General features: G+C 50.1%; 1 protein-coding gene across 1 annotated transcript; it reads left to right on the forward strand.

Moving 5' to 3' along the window:
* Nucleotides 1-6,896: 6,896 nt before the first annotated feature.
* LOC103810131 (DENN domain-containing protein 2C-like) lies at nucleotides 6,897-16,488 on the forward strand (the record flags this gene model as incomplete). The annotated part of the gene is made up of 7 exons (XM_009083020.1): nucleotides 6,897-7,708; nucleotides 9,231-9,379; nucleotides 9,920-10,032; nucleotides 10,471-10,638; nucleotides 13,489-13,585; nucleotides 14,255-14,299; nucleotides 16,301-16,488. Coding segments are annotated over exons 1-7 (1,572 nt in total), but the record flags the coding sequence as incomplete, so codon positions are not given.
* Between the last annotated feature and the right edge of the window lie 1,051 nt (nucleotides 16,489-17,539).

Consider the following 17,539-nt stretch of genomic DNA (forward strand, 5'->3'; position numbering starts at 1 on the left):
CCGAGGGTCTCTGTGTCCCTGTCCCGAGAGGTTCCCGAGTCTCTGTCCCGAGAGTCTCCGTGTCCTTGTCCCGAGGGTCTCTGTGTCCCTGTCCCGAGGGTCCCCGTGCCCCGGGCAGGCAGGGAGAGGTGGGTAGAGCCTCATCGCCGTGGGCAGGGCAGATCGAGTGGGGGGAAGCAGGTGCCAGCTCCTGCCCCCTCTGTCCTGCAGGACACGCAGCCCCTGTGTCACCGCAGCCCCTCGGCCTGGGGAAGGGCAGCCCGGGGGGTTTGGTGCTGGGAGGACACAACCAGTGACACCCAGTGATGGGCACAGCCTGACACATGGGAGGTTCTCTCTGAGCATCGGGAAACACTTCTCGCTGTGCAGGTGATGGAGTGTGGCACAGGCTACCCAGGGATGCTGCAGACTCTTCCTCCTCCAGGATAGCCAAAAGCTGTCCAGCTGCTTTAGGTTCCCCTGCTTGAGTGGGGGGCTGGACAAGGTGACCTCCAGAGGATCTCTCCCACCTCAACCACTCTGTGATTCAGTACAGAGTTTCTTTAGGACAAATGATGTATTACTAGGTTATGATATTTGAGGCTGCACTAGATATTTGTGCTTTGTTTCACTCAAGCCTGAGTGGCTACAGAGGTCCTTGGGCATGGGGTGTAGGCTGACACATTGGACCAGTCTCCTCCTGCCTTTCCCAGTTCACTGTGTGGACCAGACCCTCTGTTCCAGTTACCGTGGCTGGACACAGCCTGTCTGAGCAGGAACCTGAGTGACAGGACTCTCACAGAGCCCAGGCAGTGGTGGGACCAATTCCTCTTGGCAGCTGGAATTTGCAGTAGCCCTAATGATGGAAGAAAAGTAGAAAAGCAGCTGCAGGAAAAACAGCCCCTGGAAATATGTATTTGGTCAGTGATGGTTGTGGTTTCTGCTGTCTTGAGGATCTGACCTGGTGTGCTGAGTATCCACTGCTGCTTGGTGAAATTCTTATCTGTCTTCCAGTGTGGATGTGACTCACTCTCTGCAGCTCTGGAACATGTTACCTGGATGATGTCTGAGTGGTTTTCTGGTGCTACCTTGGTCTGCACACTGTGTCCCTCCTTGGGCAGCTGCCTCAGTGCTGCTGAGACTTTCCCAAAGCAGTGAGTGGCTGGTTGTGGCCCCACACAGCCTGTCTGGGGTGGCCCATGGAAAGCCACGTGGGCTTTGTGGACCACAGAGCTGCTCATGGCTTTATGGTGCTCTCACCTCTGGAGGAAGCTGGAATCTCACTTCTGGTGGTGGCACCAAGGAAAGGCTCCAGGATAACTCCTGTTTGATTTTTAACTGTCCTCACCTTGGGTCTTGGTGCATTCCTGGGGCAGGCAGCCAGCCCGTGGTGTAGGGACTGAGTCAACTGCTGTCAGCATTGCTACCCTGAGTGTTCAGACACTCTGAGTCAGGTTAAAAACCCACGACCTTAAAAATAGTGCATTGTGGGCTCTGTCTTTGTGCCCTCTGGCATAAAAGCCTTCAGGGCTTACATTGTATAAAATGTTCTGGTTTGGGGTTTTTTTAGCTTGAATAAAAACTTACTTTCCAGAAGTTGGATTTCATCCCTTTAGAAAAAAAGACAGTCAGGATAAAAGTTGTAGAACCCATGGCAGAGGTCAGATTTAACCTTTTGCTGTGTAACTTGGATTAGCATCACATTTTCTGCATCCAGGGGCTGTGGCCATGGGTCTAATGAGGTGGAACTCCGTTGCTCAGCACAACATGCAGCAGCACGGAATGAGTTAGGAACTCGTGGTTAGAGTTGCTTTGTATCGAGATGGAAATGACTAAGCACACTGCATTCCTGAAGTGTTACTTATTTTGATATAAAATCTGCTTGTTTGGTACTGCCCTTGTCTTTCAGGCATCAGCATGGCAGAGGTGTTCAGAGGAACTTCAGGTTTGGCCTGGAGCTGAGCAGAGCAGGAGTAGCTGAGAGCTCTGGGAGGGATGCTTGCTGCAGTGCTGGCTGTACCCTTATCCCTGCAGGACTGAGCTGGCAGCTTTCCTAGACTTCAGAAGACCAGAAATTCTTTTAGCTGGCTATTACCACAGGAGGCTTGGTGACAAGGAGATCTGTTGGGTGGTTTAGGACTGCACAGCTCTCATAAAAGGAGTGGGATTGCCTCAGAGCTGCACGGGCTTGCCGAGTCTGTGGTTTGTGTGTCCCTGTGCTGGTGGAGCAGGACAAGGTAAGGTGCTCTGTCAGTGCCTCTGTTCAGCTGCTGGTGTGGTGTGCTCAGGGGGGCTGTGGGTACCAGCAGCATCTCTGGTGGGTGGGCTTGACCTCAGCACTAGGCAGTATTTTGTTCTTGAACAGCACTGGCAGCATTCCCTGCTTGAGAACGTGGTTTCAGGAAACGGAATTGTCTGGAGGCTTTGCATGGAAAATGTGTGGTGTGCTTTCTGGCATTCAGGGCTGGAAAAAAGAGTCAGGACTACCTGTCATGTGCTGTGAGTGTGCCTCCTTCTGCTTTGGATAGAGATATGGAAGCTTTCTTCAAACAGCTCTGTGGGAGAAATGTGTGATGTTTTGTCTAGGCATTGTTTCATTTTACCCAAACTACTGCTTTCAGTGAAACAATTCAGTATTCTCAACTAGATCCTAATGCAGTAGGGATGATTAATGTGGCTTCTCTGGACATACAGGGAAGCACACTAGAGCCACTGAGGGAAGGAATTTGGAAGGAGAGGTCAGGAGAGATACAGTCACAAGTCTGGTTAGTTTGTGATAGGAGTGATGTGTGCAGTGCCTGATAAGAGTGCTAACTGCCTGACCCAGGTGGTCTCTGCCAGTTCTGTGTCCCTGAGCTGTCCTAGGCTGCATTTGGGAGGGACTTAGCTTGGATCACACCGCTCCAGTCTGCTTTTTCTTCACCAAAGATCAATCTTTCCCTTTGCCCAGACTCATGTGATGAGCTGATATTAAGTGCCTTATTCTGATAGCAGCAACTGCCTTGCAAGCCTGGGCAGGTGAGGAGCTGCATTCCTCTCCTCCTGGGATGGCTATTTTGGAAGAGACAGTTCAGGGCTGGCAGAGCAGCACTGAGCAGGGGAGAACATCAGGTGCTTTGAGCTTGTGCTCTGCTATCTGTGTTTGAGAAGAGCCAGGAGCCATGTGTTGGTTATATCTGGTAGTTCTGAGGTCAGTGCTGTGCCTTGGAAAGACCTTTGCTGTGCACTGGGAACTGCACAGCTGCTCAGGTGAGTGAAGCTTATTGCTTCACCTTCTGAGTGATACTCCTCCTGCTGTGTGGAGCTTCACTGGCCAGAGGAGTAACTTTAACGTGGTAGGTTTATGGTGAAGGAGAGGGAAGAAATTCAGTGTGGATCCTGTTCCTGCCTATGTTCAAGGCCAGGCTGGATGTGGCTCTGAGCAACCTGGTCTAGTGGAAGGTGTCCCTGCCCATGACAGGAGGTGGAACAAGATGAGCTTCAAGGTTTCTTCCAACCCAAACCATTCAGTGATGCTATATGGGTCTGTGTAGCTCTGGCTGCTGGAGTCAAGTAATTGCTTGGTGCACTGCTTGGACTCTGGGCATTCAGCAGTGAGCAGAAGAGAAGCAGCACTGCAGACATCTCACCAGTACCTGTGTGCTGGCCAGGGCTGTGCTCCTCCACCACATTTCTCAGCTCCTGTTGTGCCTCATTGTGGAAGCACAGACATGGACAGGAGGAGCATTAGGCTGACTTAGGTTCAGTATGAGGAAGCAGAATTGTGTCTGTCTGTCTGAGGAAGCTGCAGCACAGACACTTTTTGCTGCACCCTTACCAATTTGAGTCATGGGAGGAAGGGCATGGGGTGGGCTGGCAGCCAGCAGAGCTGCCCTGCTTGAGCACAGTGAGGGTGGACCAACTGGAAAGCTGCACAGAGTGACTCATCTTCCTCCATGCAGTGATTTGCCCCCATGGATGCTCATGCAGACGCTTTGTCAGGCTGCAGATCTGAGCCCAGAGGAGCTGACAGCTGGAGTATTCAGAGAAGAAAGCTCCCTGTGCTCTTGGGAAGCAAGGGAACTGTTGATGCAGTGTCTGGGCTTGCTGTGGGCATGGGCTGCACATGTCCATGAAGTGCTTAGTCCAGTGGATAAACCCTTTGCTCCATACTGCAGGGTCCTTCAGGGGCCTCCTCCTGTGCCACTTCTGCATTCAGTTTTGAAGATCTGTCAGGCAGTAAAGGAGCCTGGTGTGAAGCTGGAGTGGCTGAGGAGGCTATTTCACCCTTCTCCTCATCTGTCTGACCCTTTCCTTCTTGGCCAGGTGCTCAGGAGCAGCCTGGAGTGCTGATGCTGCAGAGTAGTTGCAGTGGCACAGGAAAGGGGAAAGCTGCTTTCCTGTCTGCTAATCAGGGCTATGCAGACAGGGATTGAGGAAGGATGGCTCTGCTTTGGCTCAGGATGTTTTGTCAACAATGTCTATTTATAGGAGAGGGCAGGGGCCCTCGCTGCTGGGGCAGCCCAGCCCTGCAGGAAGAGGGTCTTGCAGCAGTGGAGCTGTGGAAGCGTTGAGGGCAGGGTGGAATGCTGATGAGGGAGCAAATATCCCCAGTTCAGTGCTTACCCAGATTGTCCAAGTTTATCCCATTCACTGCTGAGTGGGAGAGTTACCAGCAGCTGTCTTGGGACAATGTGATGAGCGATGCCAGAGTGCAGGAATCCACACTGCAGGCAGGCAGCACTGAGCTGCTTCCCACAGCAAGCAGTGCTGCTTTGGTGGAGGGTGAGAGCACAGCAGAGAGCTGAGGCTTTGTGCCATGTGTGCCCAAGCCATCCCTGAATTGCTTGGGGAGCCCTGAGATGTCCTTCATCGAGGACTTTTCTCACTAATGATATCCAGGAGATCTTCCAGGGCCGGTGCTGTGCTTTCAGTTGCACTGCAAATGCCTCTGCCAAGCAGATCAGCAACACCAGGGGTAGCTCCAGAGCCCTGGGATTTGAGGTGCAGTGCCAGCAGAAGGATGCAGGTCTCTGCTGTGGTGGGGGCTCTCCACACCCAGCCTGGTGCGTGGGGCACGAACCCTTGTCAGGCAGGTTTAAGCTCCTCTGTCTCTCAGTTTGTTTTGCTGCCCATCCTTGGTTCTGCCCACTCTTAGAGCTCCATGAGTCAGAGCAGAGTGGGTGTCACAGCAGCAGCTTTGGAGGACAATCCCTAGTGTGTGGCAGTGGGAGCTGTCTGGGTCTGTCAGGTGGAGCCTGAGCACAGACTTGGTTTGATTGTGGCCTCTGTTCCCTCCTGGAGCAGGTCTGGCTTGCTCCCTGCAGAGATCCTCTGTTCTTGTGCAAGTGTGGAACGGGGACTGCTTGCTGCTCTTGTTCTGCCTTTTGCAGGGTGCCAGGAGAGTGTTCCTGAAGGCAGCGTGGCCAGGCTTGCTGCATGGAGCCCTGGCTGAGCTGAGAATTTGTCTCCTAATACAAATGGAGATTGTTAAATAGACCTGGAGGGCTGGAACTTCTGAAATGGGGTAACTGCCTGGAGAAAGGGAGGAACAGAGCTTGTTAGAGCCTATGGGCTGGTGTCTTCTGTCCAAGATGAGTGTTCAACCGTGCTGGCTTATCTGAGGATATTTGGGATGCCTTGTGAGTTTCAGGTGGAGCTGAAAGGCTCCTAGGATGGAGACTATATCTGAGGATATTTGGGATGCCATGTGAGTTTCAGGTAGAGCTGAAAGGCTCCTAGGATGGAGACTCCACACCTGAAATATCTGTACTGAGGTCATACTGGACCTGTAGGTGCTGAGTCTGTGCAGACACCCCAGTTCTCCGTGGTGGTGTCACCTCCTTCCTTGAAGGACTCCAGAGGATGTTTGGTGTATCCTCTGGGTTGTACACTGGGATATCTCAAACAGCACAGCTCCTGTTTGTGCAGTCTCTGCTTGGGTAGGAGAAGCCAGAGGGTTCCTTTAGCATTCCTTCTCCTCTGCTGATCTAAACACAGGGTAATTTTTCTCTTGAGAATGAAAACTTACCAGTTTCTTCTGCTTTTTAAAACTTCCCTGTCTGCAAGCCACAGGCTGGGCACCACTGCCCTCCTGTCTCTCTGATGGCAAATTTAGGTCAGGTGTTGACAAACAGAACATCAGACAGGTTTTTACTTGTGTTGTGCAGCAGGAGAACACTTCTGGGAGGAGGATGCACTCCTCCCAGTCAGGCTTTTCTCCAGCCAGCACAACTGTCCTCATCCTGGGTGAAGCATCAGTGTCCTGCTGTGCTGCCTCTCTGGAGAGGTAGATGTGGTTCCTTCTATATTACTGGTGTGGTGTTTTGTGTCCTGCTGTGTCTCTGCTGAGTGCAGAGCTCAGGCAGAGACACAGTGCTGCAGGGGTTTGGCTCAGTGCTGCCTGAGGTGCTCTGAGCAGTGCAGAGCATCAAGAGGAACTGTTCTCCTGCTTGGGCTGGGTCAGTACGAGCAGAAAGGCTGGCTCAGAGCCACTCTGCTGTGTTCCTCTGCCATGAAATAGTTTCCTTGAGTTTGGACCCTTGGGATCCCTCTCTGTGTTTTGTTCCTGTTGTGGTGTTTTGTTTGTTTCTTAAGCCAGTGAGACCTCAACTTCCTATCGTTAGCCCTCCCAGATGTGTGCAGCACAAACAGGCTTTGTGGGGAGCTCTGGAAACTGGTCCTGAGCATGTGATTTGGGGAGGAATGTTCTTCAGCAATTGCCAGGGAGCAGCTGGGAGTTCCTGGTGGTGTGCATGGCTGGAGTGCAACTGATGGGTCTTGTCTTTTTTTGCCCACAGGTCGTGTGAGCAGACAGCCCTGACCCCCAGGGGCTCTCCCACACCACTGAGTGCTCGTTCCAGCTTGATGTGTGAAGGACACAGGAGGACGTGGCTGGGGCTGGAGATGGGGGGGGTGTGAGCACACTGGCACCTGCCATGCACCCCACAGGGTCGGTGGACAGCAGCAGCTTCTCCCGCTCGGCCGTGCAGACCTTGTCCCGCAGCCACTGCCGAAACATCAAGCAAAAGATCTCCCAGTGGGAGGGCAGGACACGAGGCTGCTCCAGCAAGGAGAAACAGCAGCCAAAGGACTTTGGAGTAAAGTATGATCCCAGCTGCAATGCTCTACCCAAAGTGAAGCCAGAATGCACAGAGAAGGCCGGAAAGGCTGGCTCCAAAGATCCAAAGAGCCTGGGTTTGGACTTCAGGGAAGATGCACGGAGCTGCTTGCAGACTGGGGACTGTGGTGGCCTCAAGCCCTGTGTGTGCAGCCCAGCTTCAAAAGCCAGGCAGAAAGGAGAGGGGCAAGCAGGCTGCCTGGACTCTGGGGTGGCACTGCCCCCAGGGAACTTCTATACCTCACAAGCTCTGTGGAGGAGAGCAGATCCCCTTCTGCCTGGCAAAGCCCTTCCTGTTCCCTTGGACCATCAGAGGAAGCAAGGGAGCTCTGGCTCCACGGAAAGAGAAGTGAAAATCAAAGGAGTGGACTCTCTCTGCAGGGCAGAGAGGAGCTTGAAAAACATTTACTCTGAGGTTGAGGGGCAAGAGGAGGAGCCAGCTCCTGTCCCACCACCCAAACCCCGTAGGACTTTCCGCTACCTGGCAGAAAAGGGTGTTGGTAGCTGTAGAGATGCCAGTGCTACTAGGGAAACTCCCCTGCAAAAGCAGAGTGGAAGGGACCTGGTGTCATCCTCCAACAATCCTGAGAAGAAAATAGCCAGCAGGATGATCAGAGGGAGAGCCCAGAGGTACATAATTCATCTCTCTCATGTCTGAAACGTGTTTCCTTAAATCAGTATCTTGGTGGGTTTGAGGAGCTTGCCATGATATCCTTGTAGAGGTGGTAGCACTGATGATGCCTCTGTTGATGGGGAGAGGATATTCCTGGATGACAGTATCCCCTTTCCTGCATTGTGTGCACTGCTTTAGCTGCTGATAATCTGGCAAAGAAGGCTACAAGATCCAAACGAGCTCCAGACTGAGTGGAGTGACGATATGCTGGCCCCAGGGAGAGACCTGCTTGCTTCCTGCCTGCTGCTTGCCCTGAGCTGCTATCTGTGGATGGCAGAGGAACTTTCTCTAGGGGCACCATGGCTGCTGAGTGGCTTTCCTGGGAATGAAGGATTCTCTTGTTGCTTAAAGCTGGAGGCTGTGGGTGCAGTAGGTTTGGCTGTTTTTCCCTCTTTCCCATATGTAAAAAAACTTTGAGGTAGCTTGAGGCTAGTTGTGTTTACAAGTGAGCTGCCTGGGGCACTGTGCTAGAGTAGTGTGCACATGATCAGCAGAGACATGACCAGGGCTCTTGAAACCTTTCACCATGGCAAAGCACACAGCAACAACCCAAATTCTGTGATGATGTGCTAAATCCCTGCCAGCTCCTCTGTGACCTCTGTGCCATGATTTTGAAATAGCAGCCAAGTGTATGGAAATGCCAACTCCCAAATGCATGAACACCCTGAGCACAAGCAGGAGAGGTCCAGTAGAAACCAGTGACCTGATTCTGAGCTCTGCTGCAAGTCTGCCCGAGGTGTTTTGGGTTCTTGTCTCTGACAGGATGGGACTCATTGTACTTGTTTGGAGTGTGCTTGGCCATGGAGCCTCCAACTTCATTTTTAACTTAAAAAATCTCCCACAGTAAGTGAGTAGGACTCACTTGGTGTGCTGGTTTTGGCTGGGATAGAGTTAATTTTCTTCCATAGTAGCTTGTGTGGTACTGTGTTTTGGGTTTGTGATGAAAATATTGATAAGAGAGCAGTGTGTCAGTTACTGCTGAGCAGTGCTTACACAGCCTGGAGCTGGGACACAGCAGGGACAGCTCACCTCAACTGACCCAGGGGATCTTCCAGACCATGTGATGTTGTGCTCAGCAATAACAATTGGGGGAAGAAGGAGGAAGGGGAGGACATTTGGAGTTAGGGTGTTTGTCTTCCCAAGTCATGATGGAGCCCTGATCTCCTGGAGATGGCTGAACACCTGCCTGCCAAGGGTATTCCCTCTTTTTGCTTTGCTTGCCTGTGCAGCTTTTGCTTTCCCTATTAAACTGTCTTTATCTTGACCCATGTGTTCCTCACTGTTACCCTCTGATTCTCTCCCCCATCCCATGGGGTGGGAGTGAGCATGTGGCTCTGTGGGCTGAGCTGCTGCCTGGGGTTAAACCTGAGCACCTGGAAATCAGAGTCCAGGGAGGACCATACTGTGTGTGGACTGGAGACAGCAAGTCACTGGTATAGACAGTTGCCTTTAGAAGAAGTTACATTGGTTTTCCTCTAGGAAATCTTTTGAGTTTGAGGACATCCAGGGCTTCCGCAACCGGATGGCAACCAACAGCTCCCACAGGCTTCGAGAGGAGACAAATGGCACTGCAGGATCCAGGCTCACCTACACACAGTCAGAGGACAACATCTACGAGGACATTATCTGTATGTGCCTGTGCTTCTGGGGGATGCCCTCACTGTGTTTAAGGGCTGCAGATGTGCTGGGGAGGGAGGAATGAAGATGAGAATGCGTTAAGGCCTTTTCCAGCTCTGTGATTTTTAAGATGTTTTCCCCATCTGGGGTTCTTTGTTGGTGTTAGTAACTATCTGCACGTGAACACCTGATTTGAGTTGCCATGGAAGGTCACTTGAGTTGGCCTGTGCTAAATTTTATTAGCTCTTCAAATGCTTTGCTCAGTGCTGCACAGAGATCAGTGTGAACACTGCCAAATTAGCTGCTTTGCAATAGAGCTGCTTTCCCTGCAGGGGTAGAAGTGTTGTGTTCTGCTGAGTCTGTGTGCAGTTTGCCAAGTCGATGGCAGTGAGTTAGAAGGATCTTTTAAGTGGTGGGAACACACCTTCAAACTGATCTCTCAGACCCTGTTATGGCTTGGCAGACAACTGCATGCTCTCCCCACTTAGATCCCTTACAGGAATTCAGGGCTTTGCCTCCTTTCATTAATCCCCATCCAATGCTTTTTCCAGGTCCTGCAAAGGAGAACCCTTATGAAGACATCAGAGCACTGCCCTTACCCCTGTGGAAGGTCCCATCTGTCTGGAAGCTGCCCCCAGCCCGGAGCATCAGCAGAGCTCCCAAGGTAGGGTGAGGGGATTGAATGGTCAGGTCATCCTCACCAGGGCCCTAGTTTGTGGTCTCCCCTAGCCCCACATTCCCCACTGCAAGTCACTGGGTGTCCTTATGTTTTATTGTATGTTATCAGTGTGAGTGATACATAATGTACATACTGAACAGCCATGGCAGGGACAGTTGATTAAGCTACTAAGAAACAAAAGAATAGGAGCAAGAGAGTGTTGATGAGAGGCTTGAGTGGGTGGGTTGGGATGGAGAGCTTAGTAGAGCAAATTTACCATCTGCAATGCAACTCCTTTGACTCTGACCGTGGACCAAAGCTGGATCTCATGCTCAACCATCTCTTCTGATTCTGTTTTCTAGCCTTAATGCAACTCCTTTGACTCTGACCTTGGACCAAAGCTGGATCTCATGCTCAATCATCTCTTCTGATTCTGTTTTCTAGCCTCCTCCAAAACCTCCCTTCCTCAGTCGCAAGACTCTTGAGCTAAAGCCCTTCCAGACAAGTTTCCAAGGGAAGATGGTGAAGGACACCTCTCTGCCTGTCACACTGTCTGAGTGGAAGCTGTTCCGAGCTGTGGAGGCTGCTAGCAGGAGAAAGAACTTGCCCTGGGTGAGATTTAACTGTGAAACTTGACTTCTTGCCTGGCATTTCAACCTCATGCTGCTTTGTAAGTGCTCTGCAAGTGGTCACACATTGTGTGCCTGGCAGGTGAATGCTGGTTGGCACTGCTGTGTGTGTGAGCAAGTGACCTGCTTGAAACATTCCCCCTCCAACTACAGGGCAGGTGTTTGGGGATCAAGCAGAATGCCAGCTCTGGCTGGCACAGTGGTGGATTTGTTGGCCAAGAATCAGCAAATGGAGTGCTCTGTGTTGACCTGGAGATCAGGGCTATGGGTGAATATGAGTTCTTCCTCCTGCTTTGCCATTTAAGCCTCATTCCCAGTGCTTCCATGGACTGGAATCATGCTGGGTTTGTGCTCTCTGAGCTAGAGGGGCAACTCTGAACCATCGTGTGTACACATCCCCTGCTCCTGAGGAGTTCTCAAACTGAAGGAGGGAAAGTCTAGGTTGGATATGAAGAAAAAGATTTTTACTCTAAGGGTGGTGAGACACTGGCACAGGTTGCCCAGGGAGGCTGTGGCTGCCCCAACCCTGGTGGTGTTCAAGGCCAGGCTGGATGAGCCTTGAGCAACCTGATCTAGTGAGGAGCTGTCCCTGCCCAGGGCAGGGGTTGGGACTGGATGATCTGTCAGGTCCATTCCAGCCCTGAAATTCTACCATTCTGTGACCCTTAAGTTCTCACTGCAGGCCCTGAGTTGTTGGATGTCTGTGAGCAGCTGACTGGGCCCTTGGTTACTTGGCGTGTTGACTTGGAGTTCTTGACTTGGCATCAGGAACATACCCTTGAGGCTGTTTCATGGTCTAAAAGTGAAGAGCAGCTCGTAGGGATAAGTGCATTTCACAAAGCCTTCATACAGTTGTCCCCTCTGACCTTTCCCTCCTGCCTGGCTGCAAGGACAGATATGCTGCTTGAGGCCAGAGGAGTGAGAAAGGCTTTTAATCCACCTTCTCTTAGGGGACTCTGTCATTCTCATCTGATGCCTTGGGAATCTTTGTAGATCCTACTGTTGCTTACCAGCTCACGTCCCTCAGTGATCCAAAGCAGCCTGTGCTCTGGAGGAGGAGCTGCAGCTGCACTGGGGTGACACTTTGTGCATGGGACTCGAGTTCCAGTCGTGGTAGTGGCAGTGACTTTTGCCATGGTAAAATCATTTAACTTCTGCAGGTCTTTATTTCTTGTGAAAATTGTGTGTTTGCTCAGATTACACAAGACTGAGGTAGAGTTGGACTTTTCAAACCTTTAAAGTACTTTAAAGTATCAAATAACTCTTCTGTCTGTGTTTTCAAACAAACTGTACGTCTGGAAGGTCAGGAAGGGGGTGGCAAGATTATAAAAATGCTGTGATGGAGAAGTATCTTTTATTTGGAGAGGGGAAAATAAAACATTCTCCTAAAGCAAACCTATTCCAAAAATCTGGTAACAATTTACATGCAGGGAGAGCACTTTACTCTCTTTGCTCACGAGGAATTGAGCCAAGATTGCTCGAGAGACTGAGAAAAGGACTGGAGTCTAAAAAGAAAAGACTTACTTTTAGCTTAATAAACACATAGTTGCCTTAAACACACCCAAGGCCTTGCACTGGTGACTCAGCTGCACAAAAATCAGGACAGAGATGGAAATCCTCCAGGTAAGGCTGGATGAAAGGGGAAAGAAGGCAGATTTTGGAGGAGCACTGCTTTCTGCTGTGAGCTGTTTGTTCCTTGCAGCCTCCTCGTGCTAGGAGGATTGGGTAAGGGAGAAAATGAGGAGAAATCTATTGGAAAAGAAGAGCCTAAGCTTGGTTTGCTGCGTTGGGGATAAAGGCTTGAGCTGACAAACAGGTTCTGGTGAATATATTTCTTTTTATGCAGTATTTGTGATGACAAACAGCTAGGCCCCACCCTGCTGCCTTCACTGTAATGCATTCTGAACTTGAGACAAGAATGAACTTGACCTGCTCCCTGTGTTTGGCATCAATCCTTCCTCACAGGAGTGACAGGCACCTTTGATGTGAGGAGCCAGGGAGCCCTGGACACACTGCATACCTGCAGGAGAGGGGAGGTCCAGAGCAGCCTGTGACAGGGTGACAAAAAGCATCAGGGCTTTGCTTTCAAGGCTGTTGTGACCAGGGAAGGGAAGTTAACAGCATCGACTGCTGCCCCTTCTTTCATGTCTCTAGCTTAGTCTGCATTGGGCTGTGCATTTTTCCAGCTTTTTTCTTCCTGTGGATCAGGTCTGTGGAGTTCCTGCAGCACAGACCCATTGTTCTGTGCCACCCTTTCCTCACCTATGTAAAATTAGGGAATCCTGGAATGGTTTGGGTTGGGAGAGACCTTAAAGCTCATCTTGTTCCACCTCCTGCCATGGGCAGGGACACCTTCCACTAGCCCAGGATGCTTCAAGTACATAATCCTTTCATTTCAGCAAGCCAACCTTGGAACAAGGACTGTGCTTGGAGCAGCCTCATGCTGTGTCTGACTTGTGCTTTGGGAAACTTGAGCTGTCTGAGATCCAGCTACAGCAGCAAACTTAAAAAACAACCCAAAACCCAACCCCAAGCTACACTGAGAGAGCTCTGCTCTTTCTGGGCTTGGAAAGTGGTGGAATACTGCAGAGCATGCAGAATTCTGAGTCCTTTGTGATGGAGGGTTTGCCAGATGTTCTTGCAAGTGCCTTTGAGTTGGCTTCTAATAGGAAATGGAGACCTTCTGGCCCAGCTCACTGGATCTGGCATCAGTACTGAGCCAGGGTCCCAAATGCTGTGGTCCTGGATGATGGCTCTTAGGCTGTTGTCCCCTTGTCACCTGGACCCTCTTCTGGACCCCCACATTAACCTCTGCTTCTGCTTTGGATTTCAGCTGGTACTGAAAATACAGGAGATCTTTGATTCCAAGCGTGGGAAGAAGAAGGTGAAGCTGCTCAGTCCTGCTGGGAAAGAAGTGACTCCAGTGAAAGGTATTGGGGTCTCCAGCACCATTATCTGTGCTAAAAACCTCTTGAGTGACACTGGCCTGGCACCACCACCTCATGTAGCTCATGCTGAGCTGACTCAAAAGTCATATCCTGCAGCTGGAATTGAGCTTTCAGCACCATTGGGATTGGGAACACTTGGCTAACCCAAGTTTAATGCTGTCACAAGTGGAAATTCTGCCCTGATATGAGCCTGAGGAGTTGTGCTGCTGGTTAAAAATGCTTTGTCAAAAATGCAGAGTAATGCCAAAAATTCCTCAGAAAACCACTTGGCACGAGAACTACCTCTGACTACTCCACTCATTGTTTTTGTGCCTCTAAAGTGATACTGTTGTCTTGTTCTGATTTTGCAGCCATAGTATGGTCTTTATTTGTAGTGTATTCCATTCAGCAACTCTGCAAAGTTCTATAGCAGCATCAAATACCACCTGGTTTCTGTTCTTTGCCTGTGTTCAGCTCATCTACAGGTTGTTTACTGGCAAGAGTGACTTGCTATCAACTCTGCTTTTTGACTTTCCTGTTGTAACACATCTGCCAGCACCAGCTGCCCTTTGCTGATGCTTTGAGCAGGATAGGTTCTGTCTCTTTCCCAACTTTGGGTGTTGCCCATCTTCCTTCTGCATGGCTAATAAGTGAAAACTATGTGTGTTTCAGGTGAAACCAGTGGGAATGAGAGCGATACGGAAAATCAGCCAAAAAGTGAGTGAATCACAGGGGCTGGTCCTGTCCCCACAGCACTGCACACTTGGCTAAGGCTCTGATGGGATGAGCACACTGACTAGTTGTGGCTTCTGCTGAGGCAGAGAAAGGGAAGCTCCAAGAGGCAGCATGGCCAAGGCTGAGAGGTTGCTGTGACAAACCAATCTCTGTTTCTGCCACTTCTCCTGAGCCCTTGAGGTTTAATGCCATGAATCCATCAGTCCCCAGGAGCAGATTCATGTTTGGGTTGGTAGAGTCACAGTAGGAGATTGTTCCTGATCACCTTTGGTACTAGATGTTTTCCCCCCTAGTTCCTTCCATTGGGAGATTGTTCCTGATTACCTTTGGTACTAATACTTGATGTTTTCCCCCCTAGTTCCTTCCATTGGTTCTGTTTTATTTGTATAATGCTGTGAAATGCCCTTTCCTCTGGGGAGAAATCACTCAGGTATTTTTCTGGTTCTGATGTCCTGAGTTTGATCATAGAACTACAGACTTTGAAACATCTACTTGGTTTCAGCTGGTGATTCATTTAATTGGTGGAAAACATTATAGACCCAAACTACAGACTTTGAAACACCTACTTGGTTTCAGCTGGTGTGAGAAGATCCTGGCACAGGTTGCCTAGAGCAGCTGTGGCTGCTCCATCCCTGGGAGTGTTCCAGGCCAGGTTGGATGGGGCTTAGAGCAGCCTGGGCTGGTGGAAGTTGTCCCTGCCTGTGGCAGAGTGTGGGATGAGATGTTATTTAAGGTTTTTCCAACCCAAACCATTCCAGGATTCTATCACTTGTTTTAGGTGATTCATTTAATTGGTGGAAAACATACCAAAGGCCTTAGCTTGGAATGAATAGTGAACTTCCACATTTTTGTGTTAAGGAGAGTAATGGAGAGTCTCTGCAGAAATAAAGTGGTTGAGTCACTGCCTGGTGTAAGAGCTGTTTGAAATTGTCTAGAATGTGTCACGGTGCCTGGGCCACAGGAATTCCTGACGTCAAGAGTGCTGTGCCTGTGCTTGTGAGTCTGTACTGCCTGTCAGGACGTCCCAGCCTGGAGGTTTCTTGGCCAGGAAACAGGCTCTGCCTCTCCTGAATGCCTGTGCTGCTTTAGAGTGGCTGCCCAAGGCCTGGCAGGTACTGAACTGGTGGAGCTGGGCTTCTCCTCCCAGCTGGGCTTCCCTCACAGTACCATGCTGTGTTGCTCTGAGATGTGTGACAGGACATCAGAGCAGCAGGAGAATGCAGGTATCAGTCAGGAGGGATTTGCAGAGCTGCTGCAAGGCCAAAACTCCCTGTCTGAGTCATAGAATCATGGACTTGTTAAGGTTGGAAAAGACCTTTAAGATCATCAAGTCCAACCATCAACCCAACACCACCACCATGTTCACCACTAACCATGTCCCCAAGTGTCACATCTTTATGTTTTTCTGAACACTCTCAGGAATGGTGACTCGTGTGTCACTCTGAGATGTGTGACAGAACATCAGAGCAGCAGGAGAATGCAGGTATCAGTCAGGAGGGATTTGCAGAGCTGCTGCAAGGCTAAAACTCCCTGTCTGAGTCACAGAATCATGGACTTGTTGAGGTTGGAAAAGACCTTCAAGATCATCAAGTCAAACCATCAACCCAACACCACCACCATGTTCACCACTAACCATGTCCCCAAGTGTCACATCTTTATGTTTTTCTGAACACTCTCAGGAATGGTGACTCCATACTGCCCTGGGCAACTGCTCAGTGCTTTACAACCCTTTCTGCAAAGATTTTCTTCCTTATATGCAATCTAAACCTCCCCTGGTGGAACCTGAGGTCATTCCCTCTCCTCCTGTCACTTGTTACCTGCGAGAGGAGCAGCTCTGTGCTTAAGGAGCTGATGCAGGAGTCCCACATCCCATGGAGAGCAGCAGGGATGTCAGGCAAACACACACATCTCTTTTTCCCCCTCTGAAGTTGGTGATGAGATCTCTTCCATGACAGGCTGGTTTGGGGTTTGTTCCTTGCTCAGGTCGCCAGAGGTGCCCACGGCAGGTGCAGGCAGCATCCAAGAGGAACCCACACTACCAGACTCTGGAGAGGGACCTGATAGAGCTCCAGGAGCAGAGGCTGTTCGAGCTGTTCGTGGTGGTGTCTCTGCACAAGAAGGCCTCTGAGGTGACCTACACACCACAGATCATACAGCAGTTTCCCAGCAAGGTAGGAGCTGCATGGGAACATGCCCACAAATCACACTCAGCACTGTGTGCTTCCCTTAAGCTCTACACCAGTAAAGCCAACCCACTGGTTGGGATACAGGCTGGGAATGGGAAGCACCTTGCTCTGTTAGCTGATGTATAGCATTGGACAGTTGTTGAATTTGCTTCTTGCTGATGACTTGAATGTCTTTTTTGGAACTAAGAAAGCTCCTACTTAATTTAAATTTCCTGGCAATATCATAAAGCAACACTGTATTGATACCTGCTGAGGCAGATGAGGGAGAGGGAGGGAGTGCAGTGCTCTGTTCCCAAAGCTGGCAAGACCTCATCCTCATAACCTGTGATTTACAAACAAGGAGTGAAGCAGTTTGATGGTGCACAGGAACTAGAATCCCAGGGATTTTATGTGTATTTACACTATTCTGGAAAAAACCAATAATAAAATATCACAGCCATGTGTGCTAGTTCCCAAAAGCAGAGGAGAGCTGTGGAAGTTAAGGTGCTGTAGCTAGGAGAAACCATTTGAAATGTGCTTTTTTCTGCCTGAAATGGATGACAGGATCAGTGTGTGACTGAGTTATGACTTGGTGTACACAGTTGTGAGGCTGAGATGGAGCCTTGATGCTTCTGTGGCTCCAGATTGCAATGAATATTCAGTTGTCAGTGTCTAGGCTTGTACCTGCTGCTTTCCACTAAAAACAGAACAAGCTAAGAATTCTAGCTGTGCTGTCAGGAGAAAGCCAGAGATTGTTCAGGAACTGCACATCAGCCAGGTAGAGGAAGAGGTGTCAGATTCATTAAGGGTCCTGCTGCCTAAGGGATTTATGTGCAAATAACTCCAGTGTCAGAAATGTGTAAATATTTTGGACTCACAAGATGGATAAGGAACTACAGCCAGAAAGAGTTCACAATGTTAATTTACTGGGTAAGACTGAACATACATAAATAATACCTGTTCAGAGTGCAAACTTTTGGGTGTTAGGAGGGAGAAAGGAGTGTAGCAGATTAAGCTTTCCCCTCAGAAGCTTACCCTGAGCTGCAGTGTGAGCTCA

This window comes from Acanthisitta chloris, unplaced genomic scaffold (assembly GCF_000695815.1).
Source record: "Acanthisitta chloris isolate BGI_N310 unplaced genomic scaffold, ASM69581v1 scaffold17329, whole genome shotgun sequence".
Classification (NCBI taxonomy): Eukaryota; Metazoa; Chordata; class Aves; order Passeriformes; family Acanthisittidae; genus Acanthisitta; species Acanthisitta chloris.